Source organism: Sugiyamaella lignohabitans, chromosome D, assembly GCF_001640025.1.
Source record: "Sugiyamaella lignohabitans strain CBS 10342 chromosome D, complete sequence".
Taxonomy (NCBI): domain Eukaryota; kingdom Fungi; phylum Ascomycota; class Dipodascomycetes; order Dipodascales; family Trichomonascaceae; genus Sugiyamaella; species Sugiyamaella lignohabitans.
Window position 1 is genome coordinate 2001449 of NC_031673.1, and position 16907 is coordinate 2018355.

General features: G+C 49.5%; 5 protein-coding genes across 5 annotated transcripts; 2 read left to right on the forward strand and 3 right to left on the reverse strand.

Moving 5' to 3' along the window:
* Positions 1 to 468: 468 nt before the first annotated feature.
* AWJ20_5257 (uncharacterized protein) lies at positions 469 to 6693 on the forward strand (the record flags this gene model as incomplete). Its single annotated transcript, XM_018882387.1, has 1 exon — positions 469 to 6693. One exon carries the CDS (start codon positions 469 to 471, stop codon positions 6691 to 6693), a length of 6225 nt encoding a protein of 2074 aa, XP_018736769.1.
* AWJ20_5258 (Uncharacterized protein C2orf16) lies at positions 4791 to 6391 on the reverse strand (the record flags this gene model as incomplete). The annotated part of the gene is made up of 2 exons (XM_018882388.1): positions 4791 to 6280; positions 6358 to 6391. The coding sequence occupies 2 exons, from the start codon at positions 6389 to 6391 to the stop codon at positions 4791 to 4793; spliced, it is 1524 nt and encodes a 507-aa protein (XP_018736770.1).
* A 449-nt stretch (positions 6694 to 7142) lies between the features above and the next one.
* NPA3 (GTPase NPA3) lies at positions 7143 to 8255 on the forward strand (the record flags this gene model as incomplete). Its single annotated transcript, XM_018882389.1, has 1 exon — positions 7143 to 8255. One exon carries the CDS (start codon positions 7143 to 7145, stop codon positions 8253 to 8255), a length of 1113 nt encoding a protein of 370 aa, XP_018736771.1.
* A 265-nt stretch (positions 8256 to 8520) lies between these two features.
* Positions 8521 to 10884, reverse strand: AWJ20_5260 (conserved protein (fungal and bacterial); the record flags this gene model as incomplete). Its single annotated transcript, XM_018882391.1, has 1 exon — positions 8521 to 10884. One exon carries the CDS (start codon positions 10882 to 10884, stop codon positions 8521 to 8523), a length of 2364 nt encoding a protein of 787 aa, XP_018736772.1.
* A 763-nt stretch (positions 10885 to 11647) lies between these two features.
* Positions 11648 to 15773, reverse strand: CAC2 (Cac2p; the record flags this gene model as incomplete). Its single annotated transcript, XM_018882392.1, has 2 exons — positions 11648 to 12936; positions 13556 to 15773. The coding sequence occupies 2 exons, from the start codon at positions 15771 to 15773 to the stop codon at positions 11648 to 11650; spliced, it is 3507 nt and encodes a 1168-aa protein (XP_018736773.1).
* Between the last annotated feature and the right edge of the window lie 1134 nt (positions 15774 to 16907).

The following is a 16907-nucleotide window of genomic DNA, read 5'->3' on the forward strand; positions in this document are numbered from 1 at the left end:
TTAGTTTAATTTTAACTCTTTTAGAGCCGCAGGAAGGGGGGTCGATTAAAAACAGATCTCGACAAACGGTTTTGACAGTTACGCCGATCGTTTAATTTATTTACTAGAAGATCTGCCGAAATGCAAGATATAGATGTAAGATTTGCTTTTTAATGGAATTAAGGTTTAGACATTGCATGCATCCGGCTTGACGTACGACGGAAATGGACATAGCTTCGAGCTTGGACCCCTGGTTTGGCGAGAAACTTCCGTTTTCAATGTTTGTTTTCGTTTTTGATATGTTTTTTGACTATCAACAAAGAAAGGTGCTGGCTATCAGATGTTGAATTTGTAATGCCATGAAGAGTACAATGCATCAGCTGCTCGGGTGAATTAATTATAAATACTTCTAAGAACGCGCTTGAATTTTTTTTAAATCATCAACCTCATTGTTCAACAACATTTGCTTCGTGCTTCCGTTTTTCAGCAATGGTTGCAGTTAAATATACCCTTGGTCTGGCTCTTATCGCCTCGGCCGTCGCCAATCCCCCTTCTCAGGATGGTGTCAAAGCGGTGAGTGGATATGACGTTGAGAAACGTGCTCCTTGTGCCGATGAACCTGAACCTGTTCCAACTACTGCAGTTGCTCCTTGTGATGATGATCTATATACTACGACCATTGTTGTTGTCAAGAAGAAGCATTCTTCAACCAACTGTGGCTGTGAGGATGATGTCTCACCTACTCCTGAACCATCAACTCCTTGTGATCATGCTACGCCATCAGTAGCACCACCAACTCCCACGCCCTGCGACCACAACAACCAACTGTCACCATCCGTACCTACCCCAGCTCCTGTCGTCAATGTCCTTACTACACCATGTGATCAGAACAGGCAGACAACTCCTTTGCCAGCCATACCAACTACTCCTTGTGGCTGTGAGGATGAGGGATCCACGCCTAATACCGTTAATTACCAGCCTGCTAGTCCAGAAGCTTCACCTGTTCAGCCAACTGCTAATCAAGCTGGTGCTGCTCCAGCTCAGCCTACAGGTTCAGCTGGTCCCGCTGCTCCTGCTGATGGACAGCCCGCTTCTGGATCCTCTGGTCCTGCTGCTGTTCCCACTGCTGGACAACCCGCTTCTGGATCCACTGCTACTCCTGCTGCTGTTTCCGCTGCTGGACAACCCGCTTCTGGATCCGCTGCTGGTCCTGCTGCTGGTCCTGCTGCCGTTTCCCCTGCTGGACAACTCGCTTCTGGATCCGCTGCTGGTCCTGCTGCCGTTTCCCCTGCTGGACAACCCGCTTCTGGATCCGCTGCTGGTCCTGCTCCTGTTTCCCCTGCTGGACAACTCGCTTCTGGATCCGCTGCTGTTCCTGCTGCTGTTCCCGCTGCTGGACAGCCCGCTTCTGGATCCGCTGCCGTTCCCGCTGCTGGACAACCAGCCTCTGCACCTGTTGCTGGTCCTGCTCCTGTTCAACCCGCTTCTGGAGCCGTTGCTAGTCCTGCTCCTGCTCCTGGCCAACCTGTCTCCGCACCTGTTGGTGGTTCTGCTTCTGTCCAGCCCGCTTCTAGCGCTGGCCCTGCTCCTGTTCCCGCCACTGGACCCTTGCCTGGTACTACCACACCAGACTCCAATACCCAGTCTCCATCAATCCAAAATACTGGTCAATCTGTTAATTCCATTGACCAAAATCAGCCTCTTGTAGGTCAAGCCAATGGTAATGGTAATGGTAACAATGTCGACTCTCCAGATTCATCTACCTCAGTCATTCCTGTCAACTCTGTACATTCCAACATCGCCCTTAATACCCCTAGTCCTTCGAGTTTAAATCAAGCTCCCTTACCATCAAGCAACATTGCACTACCCGTCGGACCTTCTGCTATTGTCTCCAACCCTTCAGCACCTCTTTCGACTGTATCTTATCAAAGTCCATCAGGTGAAGTGGTTGCCAGTGTGGTTCAATCTGGCATTCCTTCTGTTTCTACTGGCGACAACTCACCTTTGGTGCAAACGTCTCAATATGGTGTTGATATTTCCATGGCTTCTTCTGTCGGAGCAACTCCTTCATCTAATCTGTCCAGGGTTGCCTATCCTAATATTCCAAGTTCCTCTGTTTCGCAAGTCCTTACAGCTATTTCTTCAGGAACCCTGTCTCCTGCTGAGTCGTCACAAGCTGAATCTTCACTTACAGCTGCATCATCTGGACAATCAATTAACTCTGTTTCAACTACTACTGGTTTGTTGAGTGGTACCACTATCGTTTCCTCTAGTTATGAACCATCGGGTTTGCCATTAAGTACTTTCGCTACACTTTCCACTGGCCAATCTTCCATCCTTAGCATCGTTGGCACCGCTTCTTCAGGCACTGAATTATCTAGCCCAACAGCCTCAACTACTCTTTCAACAAAGTTGTCGGTTTCTTCTGAAAGTTCTTCTCCTATCTCCTCGAGCGCATCTAATCACCTATCAAGGTCTGTGAGCGCTGATTCTTCCAGCACTCATTCGTCAAGTTCGGCTGTTGTGTCAACGAGTAGCGCTGCTCCTTCGACCGTCCACTCACTAGGTGAAACTTCTACTACACCAGTTGCTGACGCTAATTCTTCCAGTATTAACTCGAGCTCAGTTGCTGCTTCTTCTAGTATTACTCCTTCCAGTGTTCATTCCTCAAGCTCTGTCGTTACTTCCAGTACTCACTCATCAAACTTGGCCGATATTTCTAGCGCTGCTCCTTCTAGCATCCACTCTAGTTCAATCGTTACCGCTAGTACTGTTCCTTCCAGTGCTCACTCGTCAAGCTCAGTCTCAAGCTCAGATCTTTCGAACGTCCATTCGTCAAACTCTGTCGCTAGTTCTGCAATTTCCAGTGTTCACTCGTCAAGCTCAACCCCTGCTTCTTCCAGTGCTGCTCCTTCTAGTATTCACTCTTCAAGTCCAGCCCCTGCTACTTCCAGTGCTGCTCCTTCTAGTATTCACTCTTCAAGTCCAGCCCCTGCTACTTCCAGTGCTGCTCCTTCTAGTGTTCACTCTTCAAGTCCAGCCCCTGCTACTTCCAGCGCTGGTCCCTCTAGCGCTTACTCGTCGAACTCTGTCGCTAGTTCTAGTGCCCCTGTTTCTAGTGTTCACTCGTCAAGCTCAACCCCTGCTTTTTCCAGTGCTGGTCCTTCTAGTGATCACTCTTCAACTCCAGCCCCTGCTCCTTCTAGTGTTCACTCTTCAAGTCCAGCCCCTGCTACTTCCGGCGCTGCACCTTCTAGTGGGCACTCATCAAGTTCATCTCCTGCTTCTTCTAGTGCTGCTCCTTCTAGCTCCCACTCTTCAAGCTCAGCCGCTAGTTCCAGTACCGCTCCTTCCAGCGTCCACTCGAGTTCAGTCGCTACTTCCAGTACTGCTCTTTCCACCGTCCACTCGTCAAGCTCTGTCCCTGCTTCTTCTAGTGCAGCTTCTTCCAGCATTCACTCGACCTCCATCGCTAGTTCAAGTGTTGCTCCTTCCAGTACACACTCATCAAGTTCAGCTCCCATTTCTTCTAGTGCTGCTGCTTCCAGCGCTCACTCTTCAAGCTCAGTCGCTAGTTCCAGTGCTGCTTCTTCCAGCAGTCGCTCATCGAGCTCAGTGGCTACCTCTTTCAGTGCCGCTCCTTCCAGCGCTCACTCCTCGAGCTCAGTCGCTGCTTCCATTACTGCTTCTTCCAGCACTCACTCGTCAAGCTCCGTGGCTACCTCTTCCAGTGCCGCTCCTTCCAGCGCTCACTCCTCGAGCTCAGTCGCTACTTCCAGTGCTGCTCCTTCCAGCGTCCACTCGTCAAGCTCCGTCCCTGCTTCTTCCAACGATCACTCGAGCTCAGTCACTACTTCTAGTGCTGCTCCTTCCAGCACGCACTCATCGAGCTCTGTGGCTACCTCTTCTAGTGCTGCTCTTTCCAGTGCCCACTCGTCGAGCACAGTGGCCACTTCTTCTAGTGCTGCTTCTTCCAGCATTCACTCAAGCTCAGTTGCTACCTCTAGTGCCGCTCCTTCCAGCGTTCACTCGTCAAGCTCTGTCGCCAGTTCAAATACCGCTCCTTCCAGCATCCACTCGTCGAACACAGTCGCTACTTCATCAAGTGCTGCTTCTTCCAGTGCTCACTCGTCAAGCTCTGTCGCTAGTTCAAGTGCCACTCCTTCCAGCATCAGCTCGTCTAGCTCAGCCCCTATTTCTAGTATCACCGTCTCTAGTTCGATGAAGGCTTCTTCGCTAACAAGTGCCACATCCACAGTTGGATCTACTACTAAGACATCTGATGAAATTGGACAGGTAACGCCCTCAACGGCCTCTACGTCGTCCAAAGAAGCTTCTACTTCAGTTTATGTTGGCTTCTCCACTGCCGTTACCGAGTCATTTGCTGCAACCGTCTCATCAATCAAAAGTTCATCCAGTAGTATCTCATCCAGCTCTTACATCACCTCTTCAGAAGCATCTGCATCAACTTCAACTGCCAAAACCTTTAGTACAGCTGTATCGACTTCAGTCGGGGCATCCTCCGGAGGTTCTTCAGGAGAGTCCGGATCTTCAAGTTCGTCGAGCTCTTCTAGCTCATCTAGTTCTAGCTCTTCAGGATCCGGTACATCCAGTTCTTCCAGCTCAAACTCGGAGTCACAAGGCGATGCTTCAGCTGGCGGTTCAGCCGGTGCTTCAGGATCAGGCAATTCGGGCTCATCAGATTCTTCAGCAGGTACTTCAGCAGACACTTCTGGTTCTGGGTCAGCAAGCGTGTCGGCTGGATCATCGGCAGGTTCAGCATCTGGTGTCGTATCTGGTGCTGCAGGTGCTCAAGCTTCAGGTTCAACAGGCGGTTCAGGTACTGCAGGTGCTTCTGGATCAGCGGGTGCCTCTGGAACAACAGGCTCATCGGGTGGTTCATCTGGTGCTTCGGCTGGTGGATCTGCTGGATCTTCTGGTTCGGCAGGTGCTTCTGGTGGCTCTTCTGGTTCAGCCGGTGCTTCGTCCGGTGGCTCTTCCGGTTCTTCTGGCTCAGCAGGTGCTTCAGCTGGCGGTTCAGCTGGTGCATCAGCCGGTGGCTCTTCAGGTTCTTCAGGTTCAGCAGGAGCTTCTTCTGGCGGATCCGCAGGTGCTTCTTCAGGTGGCTCTTCCGGTTCTTCTGGCTCAGCAGGTGCTTCGGCAGGCGGTTCAGCAGGTGCCTCATCTAGTGGTTCTTCCGGTTCTTCTGGCTCAGCAGGTGCTTCGACAGGCGGTTCAGCAGGTGCCTCATCTAGTGGTTCTTCCGGTTCTTCTGGTTCCGCTGGTTCTTCAGATGGTGGATCTGCAGGCTCCTCTGGTTCAGCTTCGTCTGGAGGTTCTGCTGGTGCCTCAGCTGGAGGTTCTTCCGGTTCTTCTGGTTCCGCTGGTGCTTCCTCTGGCGGTTCTGCTGGCGCTTCAGCTGGCTCTTCTGGATCAGCAGGTGCTTCGTCTGGTGGTTCTGCTGGTGCTTCATCCGGAGGTTCTTCCGGTTCTTCTGGTTCCGCTGGTGCTTCGTCTGGTGGATCTGCTGGTGCTTCAGCCGGAGGTTCCGCTGGTTCTTCAGGTTCAGCCGGTGCTTCGTCTGGTGGTTCAGCTGGTGCTTCGTCTGGTGGATCTGCTGGTGCATCAGCCGGAGGTTCTTCCGGTTCTTCTGGTTCCGCTGGTGCTTCGTCTGGTGGATCTGCTGGTGCTTCAGCCGGAGGTTCCGCTGGTTCTTCAGGTTCTGCTGGCGCTTCAGCTGGCTCTTCTGGTTCAGCAGGTGCTTCAGCTGGTGGTTCTGCTGGCGCTTCAGCTGGTGCTTCGTCTGGTGGATCTGCTGGTGCATCAGCCGGAGGTTCTTCCGGTTCTTCTGGTTCCGCTGGTGCTTCGTCTGGTGGTTCTGCTGGTGCATCAGCCGGAGGTTCTTCCGGTTCTTCTGGTTCCGCTGGTGCTTCGTCTGGTGGTTCTGCTGGTGCATCAGCCGGAGGTTCTTCCGGTTCTTCTGGTTCCGCTGGTGCTTCGTCTGGTGGATCTGCTGGTGCTTCAGCCGGAGGTTCCGCTGGTTCTTCAGGTTCCGCTGGTGCTTCCTCTGGCGGTTCTGCTGGCGCTTCAGCTGGCTCTTCTGGTTCAGCAGGTGATTCAGCTGGTGGTTCTGCTGGCGCTTCAGCTGGTGGTTCTGCTGGCTCTTCTGGTTCTGCCGGCGCTTCAGCTGGAGGCTCCGCAGGTGCTTCGTCAGGTGGTTCTGCAGGAGCTGGAGGATCCGGTGGCTCTGCTAGCTCATCTGGATCAAGTTCATCAGGACCTGATGGCACTACCAGTTCATCTCAGTCTGGTTCGTCAGGCTCAGCAGGTGCTTCAGCAGGCGGTTCAGCAAGTAACTCAGATGGTTCTTCAGCAAACTCTGGCTCAGGTTCAAACTCTGGTCCTGATTCATCCGCTTCAGGCTCTGCTTCAGAATCTGATTCCAATGGTTCTTCTCCTTCGATTTCTGCTTCAGCTGCTGCATCAGGTAACTCGGCCTCTGCTTATGGAGTTGCCTCTGGTGCTGTCAAGAGTGGATCGACTGTTGCATACGTTGCTAGTACACAAGTCGCTCAAGCTGATTCTACCGGTTCTCCAGCCAAAGTCGCTCGTTCTGTAGCTTCTGATGTCGCTGAATCCAACGGAGATCTCATGCTTGGACCCTCGTTAATGTTGCTGGCTGGATTTGTATTTGTTGCTACATTTTTGCCATAAACGTCAGTCAACCTGTCACTATATAATATCTCTACTTTATCTGTAATACTTATAATTAATAATATATCATTATAAAAATGTCAGAACGGTGCTCCTGTAACTTAAACTCTGTGATGATGTACGTACATTGCAACTTTACACTATAAACTCATGGCTGATAGAACCGTCTCGCAGCATGCAGGTCTCGATAGATCATGCACGGCTGGCTATCGACCGAATAAATAAATTTGGTACTGTTAGAACTAAGTATTTCATTACATGTGAACTTGATTTCAAATCAAGGAAAAAACATTTGATACAAACGGGACCTGTACAAAATGTCGCCAGCTACAATTTTGTGTATTGGCATGGCCGGTAAGTAAAGAACTTTTGTTAAAAGTCGTTAACTGTGAACAACTACAGAAAGTTCGGTTATTAACAAGATCAAAGGGTCTGGCAAGACTACATTTATGCAAAGATTGAATTCCCATTTACATACCAAAAAGCAACCTCCTTATGTGTTGAATTTAGATCCTGCTGTTTTAAAGGTACCATTTGGTACGAATATTGATATTCGAGATTCGGTTAACTATAAAAAAGTCATGGAGGATTACAATCTAGGACCCAATGGTGCTATCATGACATCTCTCAATCTATTTGCAACCAAGATCGACCAAGTGCTAGGAATTGTAGAAAAGAGAGCACCCAAATTAGACCATGTGATTGTAGATACTCCTGGTCAAATTGAATGTTTTATTTGGTCAGCCAGTGGTGCCATTATTACTGATGCATTTGCTTCTGCCTTTCCGACGATGATTGCGTACATTGTCGACACACCTCGAACCACATCGCCAGCTACTTTCATGTCCAACATGTTATATGCATGTTCTATTCTGTATAAAACCAAACTGCCAATGATCATCGTGTTCAACAAGATCGATGCTCAAGATCCAGAGTTTGCTAAAGAGTGGATGAGCGACTTCGAAAAGTTTCAAGAGGCATTACGTAACGATGAAGATCTAAACGGAGAGGGTGAGAACAGCTCTGGATACATGGGTTCGCTAATGAACTCATTATCACTAATGTTAGAAGAGTTCTACTGTCATTTGGACGTAGCCGCCGTTTCTGCTTATACCGGTGAGGGTTTCGACGAGTTCCTAGAATCCGTTCAGAAGAAAGTGGACGAGTATAACAAGGACTACAAAGCCGAGAGAGATGCAATTATCAAGAAACGAGAAGAAGATGCTGCTGCCCGAAAAGCACAAGACCTGACAAAACTAATGAAAGACATTGGAATCCAAGACGACAAGGCCAAACCCACCGATCCTGCCAAAGAGCCAATTGATTCTATATCAGATACCGAGGACATTGAGCCCAACGAGCTGGACGGCGAGGTCGAAAGAGACGAAGACGAGGGTATCATTGGCCAACCCTCACGTGAATACACGCTCGACCCCGACGACGTTGGCGCACACATGACCGACTCCAGCTTACAAGACCGGTACCAGCAAGCACTAGCGGCCTCTGGCGCCGAAGCCGACCGCGAGGCCATGCAAAAAATCATCAACTCCGGCCTGCAGTAGCTGTACTAATATCTATTTAATTTATCACGAGCATTTCCATCCTTCTGGGGGCACATGCCTCCGGCGGCTGGGGCTCCGCCCCAGACCCTGGTTGTGCTCGCTTCGCGAGCGACTGGGGGTCCCATAGCAACGACTCGAGCGAAGCGAGAGGAGCTACGGGGTCTGGGGCGGAGCCCCAGCCGCCGGAGGCCAACAGGGGACGCCCCAAGCACCACGGGGTCTGAGGCAGAGTGGATACCTGTAATATAATATATTCTATAAATAATCACACATCGTCTGCATGAAGCGGGTGCTGGGCCTGTGTGCCCGGGTGGAGAGGTGGTTTGTTGTCGTCGAAGATGATATGGGGTTTGCGAGCGGCGATGTCGATGATCGTTTGCGCGAATTCCGAGTTGGCCCATGCGAACCAGGACCGGGTGAACGAGAAGGGGACGTCGACATTGACACTTTCGTGCATTAGGCCAAGACCAGCTGTGGACTTTTTGACGATGTCCAGCAGCGTCTCAATCTGATCGTCGTCATCAGATGACCGAATGGCGACGAGCAGACTCATGGGCCAGGCGTTGTGAACGCCAATATGGGGCCCTCCGATCCCGCTGAACCACTGGCCGTGAAGATAGTATGGGTTGCCGGCTTTAGAAAGGATCATTTTACGGGTGTTTTGGTACACGGGATTGGCTTTGTCCACAAACCCAAGAATCGGCAAGGACAGAAGGGAAGGAAGATTTGCATCGTCCAGAGAAACGACTCCTCCATACCCATCTACTTCATATGCAAAAACGTCACCAAACACCTTGTGTCTGTACACACCATGCTCCCAGATCCCGGATTCGATGCTCTCTCCAAGACTTTTCACCTTAGCAGATAACTCTGGTCGGTTGGCTGCGAAGAGCAGGTCAGATGCTCGTTTGAGCTCCACCGACATTTGAGCGTTGGCTGGAATAAACAGCTGGTAGATAGTGGCATCATCAGATGGCCGGAAGGCTGACCTGATCAGAGATGTGTTGGCATTCACAGGATTACCCATCCCTCCAAGATTGAGGGTTTCGGTGCCGGTATCGGTGTTGCGTTGAAATGTGTATTTAGGAGTGTTTGCAGTACCAGTTCCAGATTCAGAGTAGGTGGGTATCGACTGTTCGTCCAATACTTTCAATAGCATATCAAGTGCTTTAAGCCATTGATCATTAACAAAAGACAGGTCCTTTGTTACTCGATAGTATTCGTTTGACAGACCCAAAAACGAAGCAAGACTGTCCAGTTCATACTTGCATTCAAACACAACATGCAAATCAACAGGCGGAGTCACTTTATCGTCGGAGTTATGACGAGGAACTCTGATTCCACTAGCAGGAGGTGGATGGAATGCATTACAATAGGGAAACTGCGAAACAAATTGTGCTTGTGTGTTGATGGCACCTAGAATAAGCAGTTTCAAAGCAGGGTCTTCGTTTGTCAGAGGAATATAGGGTAGAAGCTGGCGATGTGAGTCTCTTAGCCATTCAGCATTAATGTCTCCAGTAGTCACGAACGTCTGTGGAATTCCTTTAACAGTTTTCGGGACATTATTCAGTCTGTCTCTATCTCTGTCTCTATCTCTGTCTCTTTCTCTGTCTCTACTGCTGATACTTTCATCAGATCCGTTATAGTGCCAACGGATGGTTGTGTCAAGAGTGTTCGGAAAGCAGTTTTCAAAAAGTCTTGCCAGATCTAAATCTGTTAAATCCCGATTGAACTTCTGGATCAGGTTCTCGACAGCAGAAGATTTAAATGTGCGACATGCATCCAATGGTCGTTGGAACGGCAGTCGCAATGGACCCTGACTTAAAGGATAATGAGGCACTGACGAGTATCGACCGTATTCGGGACACGAGTCCGGTCTGCCGTCGTAATCGTAGTAATAGTCTACATCATTGTCATCATCATACAAGTAATCTTCGTAAGAACCCAGATCGTAATCGATATCAAACTCATCTCGGTCAAAGAACCCGTCCAAATCAAGATTATCGAGGTTTTCGTAAATATTATTTCGCCGACTTCCAGGCTCATTGGCATTATCCGTCACTTTCCCGTGCTCTCGAAGTCTTCCTCGAACCTTTCCTCCCACTCCATCTCCAACTCCAACATGTGGCCCGGACCCAATTCCCGAACCAGACCCAATTCCCGAACCAGAACCCAAACCAGAACCTACATCCACTTGAGCCTGTCTGTAAACATTATTAGCATACCCATCACTCTTAGAACCGACTCTTCCCTGACGAGACCCACGTTCCGGTTTGTCTGCAGCCAGCTTAAGATTCCCCGGACCTGGAGGAGGAACTGCAGCAGCAACCGGCTGTCGTGCTCTTGGACCACCTGCTACACCTTTGGGAAGTGGTCCCTGATCAGCCCAACGACCACCTTCATTATCTGTTATACCATTTCCAGCATAAACTCGACCACCATGGCTATTTCCATAGTTGTTATAATCAACATCTCTCTTAGTCCTATACTTCCAATTAGGACTGTTGCGACTAGCATGTCTATAATCGTCTTTCGGGAATGCAATTTTGATCATAATATAACTGCCAAGCGCCAATATCAGACACAAGACAAGAACATTGCGGATTCGCGACGGCCGTATCTGGGGCATGTTCGGCGAATCCTGGTATGGTAAACGTATAGGCACGAGTATTTTGGCGGTGGTCTATCGTTGATCGTTGTTTTATGATATGTCACTGTAGCTGCCAAGCTACGTAATTTTGAGTTCAGGCGCTTTCAACGGGCCTCGACGTTTCAAACACTGTACAATTGAATTAATCTGAAACTTAATGTACAAACTATACCTGTTTCTACTGAATTGGCCATGCTACCTGCCTTTTAAACTGTTCATTTATGGTTCACCCTTTTTGGCGCCTAAAAGTGGGCGGGTTGTACCCCAGTCCCTGCAGCACCGCTATAGCGATATGCCATGTGATCTCTCGCGACCCATGCCGATCAGTGCTGCTGCCCCTCCACCTTCTCCTCCTCCGGCATCCAGCCACGGGCCAAACTCACCTCCTCCTGGCTACCGACACTCCCACCGAACTGTATAAATACCACATCATTTGCTGTCTTCTCCGGAAAATCTTAATTTACAGTTTATTTGAATTAATAAATGGGCATAGAGGTTGCATGGGAATGCAGGACCCTGCAGCGGCGACGGTGGGGTCTGCCTCCGGCGGCTGGGGCTCCGCCCCAGACCCTGGTTGCTCCTCTCGCTTCGCTCGAGTCGGCCGAGGGGGACGGCAGCAGCTCAATTGGCCCGGCAGGGACCCCCGAGTAACGAGCGAAGCGAGCAACGGGGTCTGGGGCAGCGCCCCAGCCGCCGGAGGCACAACCCACCAAAGCAAGAAAACAAGGATCTATTCAGTAATTTACAGAGGCGCTCGCTGTCGCGCATTGTCACTGTACAGTGGTGGGCCCTCCCAGGAGCCCACGTAGGGAGGTGCGATGATGGGTTTGATGGCCGAGATGTACTCGGGGATCGAGTATTCTCGCACGATTCGGGCGCTGATGAGTCGGCCGTCGGCATAGCAGCCATCCAGCTGTTGTTGAGACGATTCCGCATCGGGTCCACTTGCAAAGAGCACTTCAGCCATCACCGAGTTGGTGGTGTCTCGTACTCGGCATTCTTGTACAGGTCCTACTCGCTCGAGGACGGTGGTGAGATCCTCGGCAGTGGTTCCGGGAGCGAGATTTCGCACTTGGACAATAGGTGGTTTCGAGGCATAGCGGATAGAAAGCACTTGTGGTGATTGTAGTGATGACTGAAATACTTCTTGTTGTGGTGGTGGTGGTGGTTGAATATTACCTCCGGATCCTTCAGATCGGGGTAATCCGTGTGTATCAGAACTACCTCGTGAGCCATTGCGTTTATATATGAGATCTTCATCGTCAGATTGTTGTCGTGGTTGTTGACGCTGAAATTTACGACTGTCACGGTGCTTGTCGCTATATTCGTTACTCCGCTCTTCATCATACTGTTTTCTGCTTTTATTACTTCCTCGACCATTGTACGAATCATTCACAATATCATACTCGTCATCCTCATCCATGTTATCGTGAGATGAACGTGACTGTGACTTGTATGATCCCCTATCTATATTAGCAGCAGCAGAAGCAGATTTTCTGGGTGGTTTATTCTTGGCAGGAACCCTGCTCGAAAATGGCGGTGGTGTTTTAGGCCCTTTAGAAATTGATTCGCCGTTACCGCCATTAGAATTCACACGAGAAAGCAAGTCCTGAGATGAACCTTTACCCCCTAGTTTCTGTTTCTGCTTATGTGACGAGAGTGAGTTCGTGGTTGAGCCCAGATCTGACGATGAAATGTTTCGTACTGGCTCTTTAGAGAATCGAGAAGGTGCCGTTGCAGGAAACGATTTCTTTCCTGGTGCTGATAGCGCTGAAGGACCCTTTGGAAAGCTGGATCTTTTGGTGGCCGTGGTAGTGGATGGGTGGACACTATGTCCCCTAGCAGCCTGTTTCTCTTTCGCAATCTGTAATTGTAATTTCTGTCGCGACTGAAATTTCCGTACCGTAGGTCGATGAATAGCATTAAACAGCGGGTTCTTCCTAAGATCCTCAGGAATCTTAGCCACTGCTGCTGGCGCTTCCAAAATCTTCAGAGGAAGCGGTCGGGGCTTCTTCGAGATCCGTGAGGCACCTAGCGACGGCGGACTACCCAGCCGGTCTGCTATGTTCGTCGATACAATATTCGATGTCCTTTTCTTAGAAACTACCCCTGTTAGTAATCTAATCTTTTATCCACAATCCCCAACACCAAATATACTCACCCATTGCTATCACTACACTCTCATTCTACATTATTCCATCTTCACAACTGCTGATCTAAATTCGCGACATGCCGCGCGGCTATGTCGCGACTCAAGCGACTCAAGAACCTTGCGAGGTGGAGACTGCCTCCGGCGGCTGGGGCTGCGCCCCAGACCCCCCTGCTCCTCTCGCTACGCTCGAGTCGTTTCGTGGACGGTTCCAGCAGTCTCCTGCGCACGAGCTACCGGGTCTGGGGTACAGCTCCAGCCGCCGGAGGCAGAACGGGTGTTAAAAAGTCGTTAAGAATATAAATATACGTAGAGGAGCCAGTCAGGGCTTGTTGTCCGTTATTAGTGTAGGCGCGATTCGTCGCTGTTTTTTGGCGGGTGCGGGTGTGGGGTTGGGAGGTGCGGTCGCCAGGGGTACGGGTCGTTTGGCGGGTGGAGAGGTGATGGTGGTGTGGGTGATGGGGGACTCGGCAACGGGGCTTGAGAGGGACGACGGTGGACTGCCGACTGAAATGGATGGGACGTGTGATAGAACGGGAATCAGAGCAGGGTCGGCTGGTAGTGGAGATGCTGCTGAGTATGTGGCTGAGGTGGTGGAGTTGGAGCTGGAGGTTGGACCTGCCGTGATCTTGGACTGGTGGATGTGTACGGTAGACTTGCCGGGACTGGATGGTGGGATTGTTGGATGTGAGGTTGCTGAGGGTGTAAGACTGTCTGAGGTAGTTGTAGAAATAGGAGTTTTGGGAGATGCGAATGTCGATGACTCGGATAATAGCTGGTTAGGGGGGACATAGACTTCACCTAATTCACCGTCTTCGAAGGAGAGTGTCGAGCAAAAACCATCAGTAGAGGTCATGAGAAGTGTATTGCCGTCAGGGGTCCAGGCTAGATCGGTGAATGTAGCGTAGTGGAGGTTACTGGCAATACACAATGGGTGTTTTTGTTGCGTGTCGTACACAATAACAGCGTCCTGAGTGGCTACCGCATAAACTACTCGATATTTGAGATTGAACACTGGACTGTCGATATGACTACTTTGATCATTAATATTTTGTTCTGCTGCTGATGCTGCTGTGGCTGTATCGGTTGCACCTTCTGTTTCGTCGGATTTTAATGTCACTTTCTGCGTCTTTGCAAACTGGGCGGGTGATTCTCGCAGTTTATAGAGAATTGGCGAACATTTGACTGCCAGTGATGGTTTATGAAGTCCGGGGAGATGTGCTACAGGTGGTTTGTTGAACCCAGCTCGGGTATAGATATAGACAGTATTGGTCGTTTCCTCTGCACAGTTGGCTGTGATGCTTCCATCTGAAGCGGTACGACTAGAATACTTGTAGAGGCCAGAAGGTGTGAATAGCAGACTTCCATCGGGAGAAAACGTCAGTCGTCTGAAAAACGATGTGAATGTTTCGTTATGATATAGCATGCTTGACCGTATGAGTGGGATGGTAGGAGCGGGACTCAATGCACCAACACTGCTGCCAGATGGTGAAGCACCCGCTGTTGCGAGCTGTGCCATGGGGATAGAAGGAGATGTGCTTGAATTGGTACTGAGTGAGAATGGTGTAGATCCAGAAAATGAACCTGCTAATGAGGCTGGCTGGATGATTGGCGAGCCTGTTTGCCTGACAGCTGGTAGAGGGAAAGCAGGACTTGGAGATTCCGGTCGATTTAAAGAAGAAAACGACGATTTTCGCGAATGTGTTCGAGATGCCGACTGTGGAGGTGGGTTCATGGATCCGGTGGATCTAGGAGTATCTGGAGGAGATGTCGAGAAATTAGTTGCTGCTGACGGAGTGGATGCTGACGGGTATATTGTTGATCCACTGGAATTAGGAGTCAGAGCTGATTGAGGAGGATGGGTAGCGTTGGATGATGACGGTGTTGTTGCTACCACTGAAGACCCAGTTCCCGTTGCAGTACCTGCAATACTCGTTGAAGCAGAACTAGTTCCATTGGCTTTTTCTGCTGAACCACCTTCAACTTCATTTTTTCGCACTGTTGGAAGGTCTGCTCGGGAAATCTTGAACGGAGTAGAGATTTTGTACGATGGATTGTTGAGTGTATACTTGCCATCTTTCGTCTTTAAAGTGTAGATATGAACTGACCGGTCCGAAGACTGGGTAGCTAGATATTCATTTAGCGGATCCCAAGCTACTCCTTGCACATAATGTGAATGTTCGACAAGTTCTCTGATGCATTGTCCATTACTAGCATTGTAAATTCGAGCTACATTATTCACCTGACCGGCTATAATATACTGAGAATCCGGTGACCAAGCCACATCATAAACCTCACTTGAACTCTGTCCACCCCCTCGACATGCGTGTCGTAGTTTCCATACCTCCAAATCCGACTCGTCAGTGCCATCATATTTCGAATTGGCATATGCTGTAGTTTTAGAATCCTGAAGTGCCCATAATAGAACTGTGCCGTCGTCACTGGCTGAAGCCAGTGTAGTTCCTTTAGGATCGAATCTCACAACATTCACAGCCTGCGAATGTTTTGCTAGTGTTGCTAGATACTGTACTCCTTTTACGACTCCTTGGCTATATTCTAGTCTCCATATTCGGATATTGTTATCACCACCTGCTGTGGCTAATCTCGCTGAATACTCATGACCAGGAGGATTAATAGACGGGCCAATGGGCTGGAAGTGTGCACTATATATAGGCTGGTTCTCCTGGTGCCAATGTACAGTCAGTACTTTGGCTTTCATAATGTCCTCTGTTTTCCAATGTGCTTCCCAGAACAACAATTGCTGTTCTAGAAAACCTGTATGGACTCGAATCAAACAAAGTGACCGTCAAGCAAATAATCGAAACGCGTTATTGCGAGATCACCATTCCTCGTGTTCAGCCGCGTGGTGTCAGGGTCCTGTCTCTTCAACCCGGCTTTCCTGGGGGAACGGGTCTGCCTCCGGCGGCTGGGGCGGAGCCCCAGACCCTGGTTGTTCCTCTCGCTGCGCTCGAGTCGTTTCGTCGACGGTTTCCAGCATTTTCTGCGAACCTGGCGTACTCAGGCTTTTAAACGCCTGAATGAACCACTGTCCACCCCCTGAGAATAATGTTAGCATAAACCGCCCTTTAATTTGGGGTTTAACGGAATTATTTTTTTTAAAAAAAATGCTAATTTTATACTCTCGAGGGCTATTAAATGGCTTTAGTGACTTGGAAAGAAAGCTGGTTGTGATTTATATCAGTACAGTAAGGACATTGCAGTAATGGCATGATCCAAACATTGGTCCCAAAATGGGCTCTTGCACATGTCAGACTGGTTCTGGATTACCGGTTCTGGATCTCCTGTCTGGACATGATTAAAGTTGATAATTGTACCCACTTTCTGGAACCAAAGTTTATATATTAACCTCCCCGGATAAACAACTTCAGGCCTCAGTACCCCACAGATGATGTCGGAGATCGACATCAGTGATGATGATAGAAGACCGATATTCCAAGCGTCGGAAAATAAACAGCTCTGAAAAAAATGTGCCGATATCGGGATTTACCACGAATCCCTGAAATCCCTGTTATGTCCCATGATAGAAAGTCAAGCCTATGAAGTACCCTGAAGGTATAGTGAAACGGTTATTATACATGTGCTGCGTATATTCAGATGGCTGGCATGCATTGCGTGCTGCATTCACGTGGCTGGTCCATTCAAAAAACAACCTATCAGAAGCTCGTGGTCTACAATATCGACCAGCCCATCCATTTTATGGCGATTCCGTGAATTATTTTTAATAGGTTCGAATTTTTTTTTCAATGTTGGGTGGAAATAGGGGTAAACCACGAAACTGCTGATAGCTGCTAATCCGAAGATGATGCTACAGATCGTCCAAGTACCTGCATGA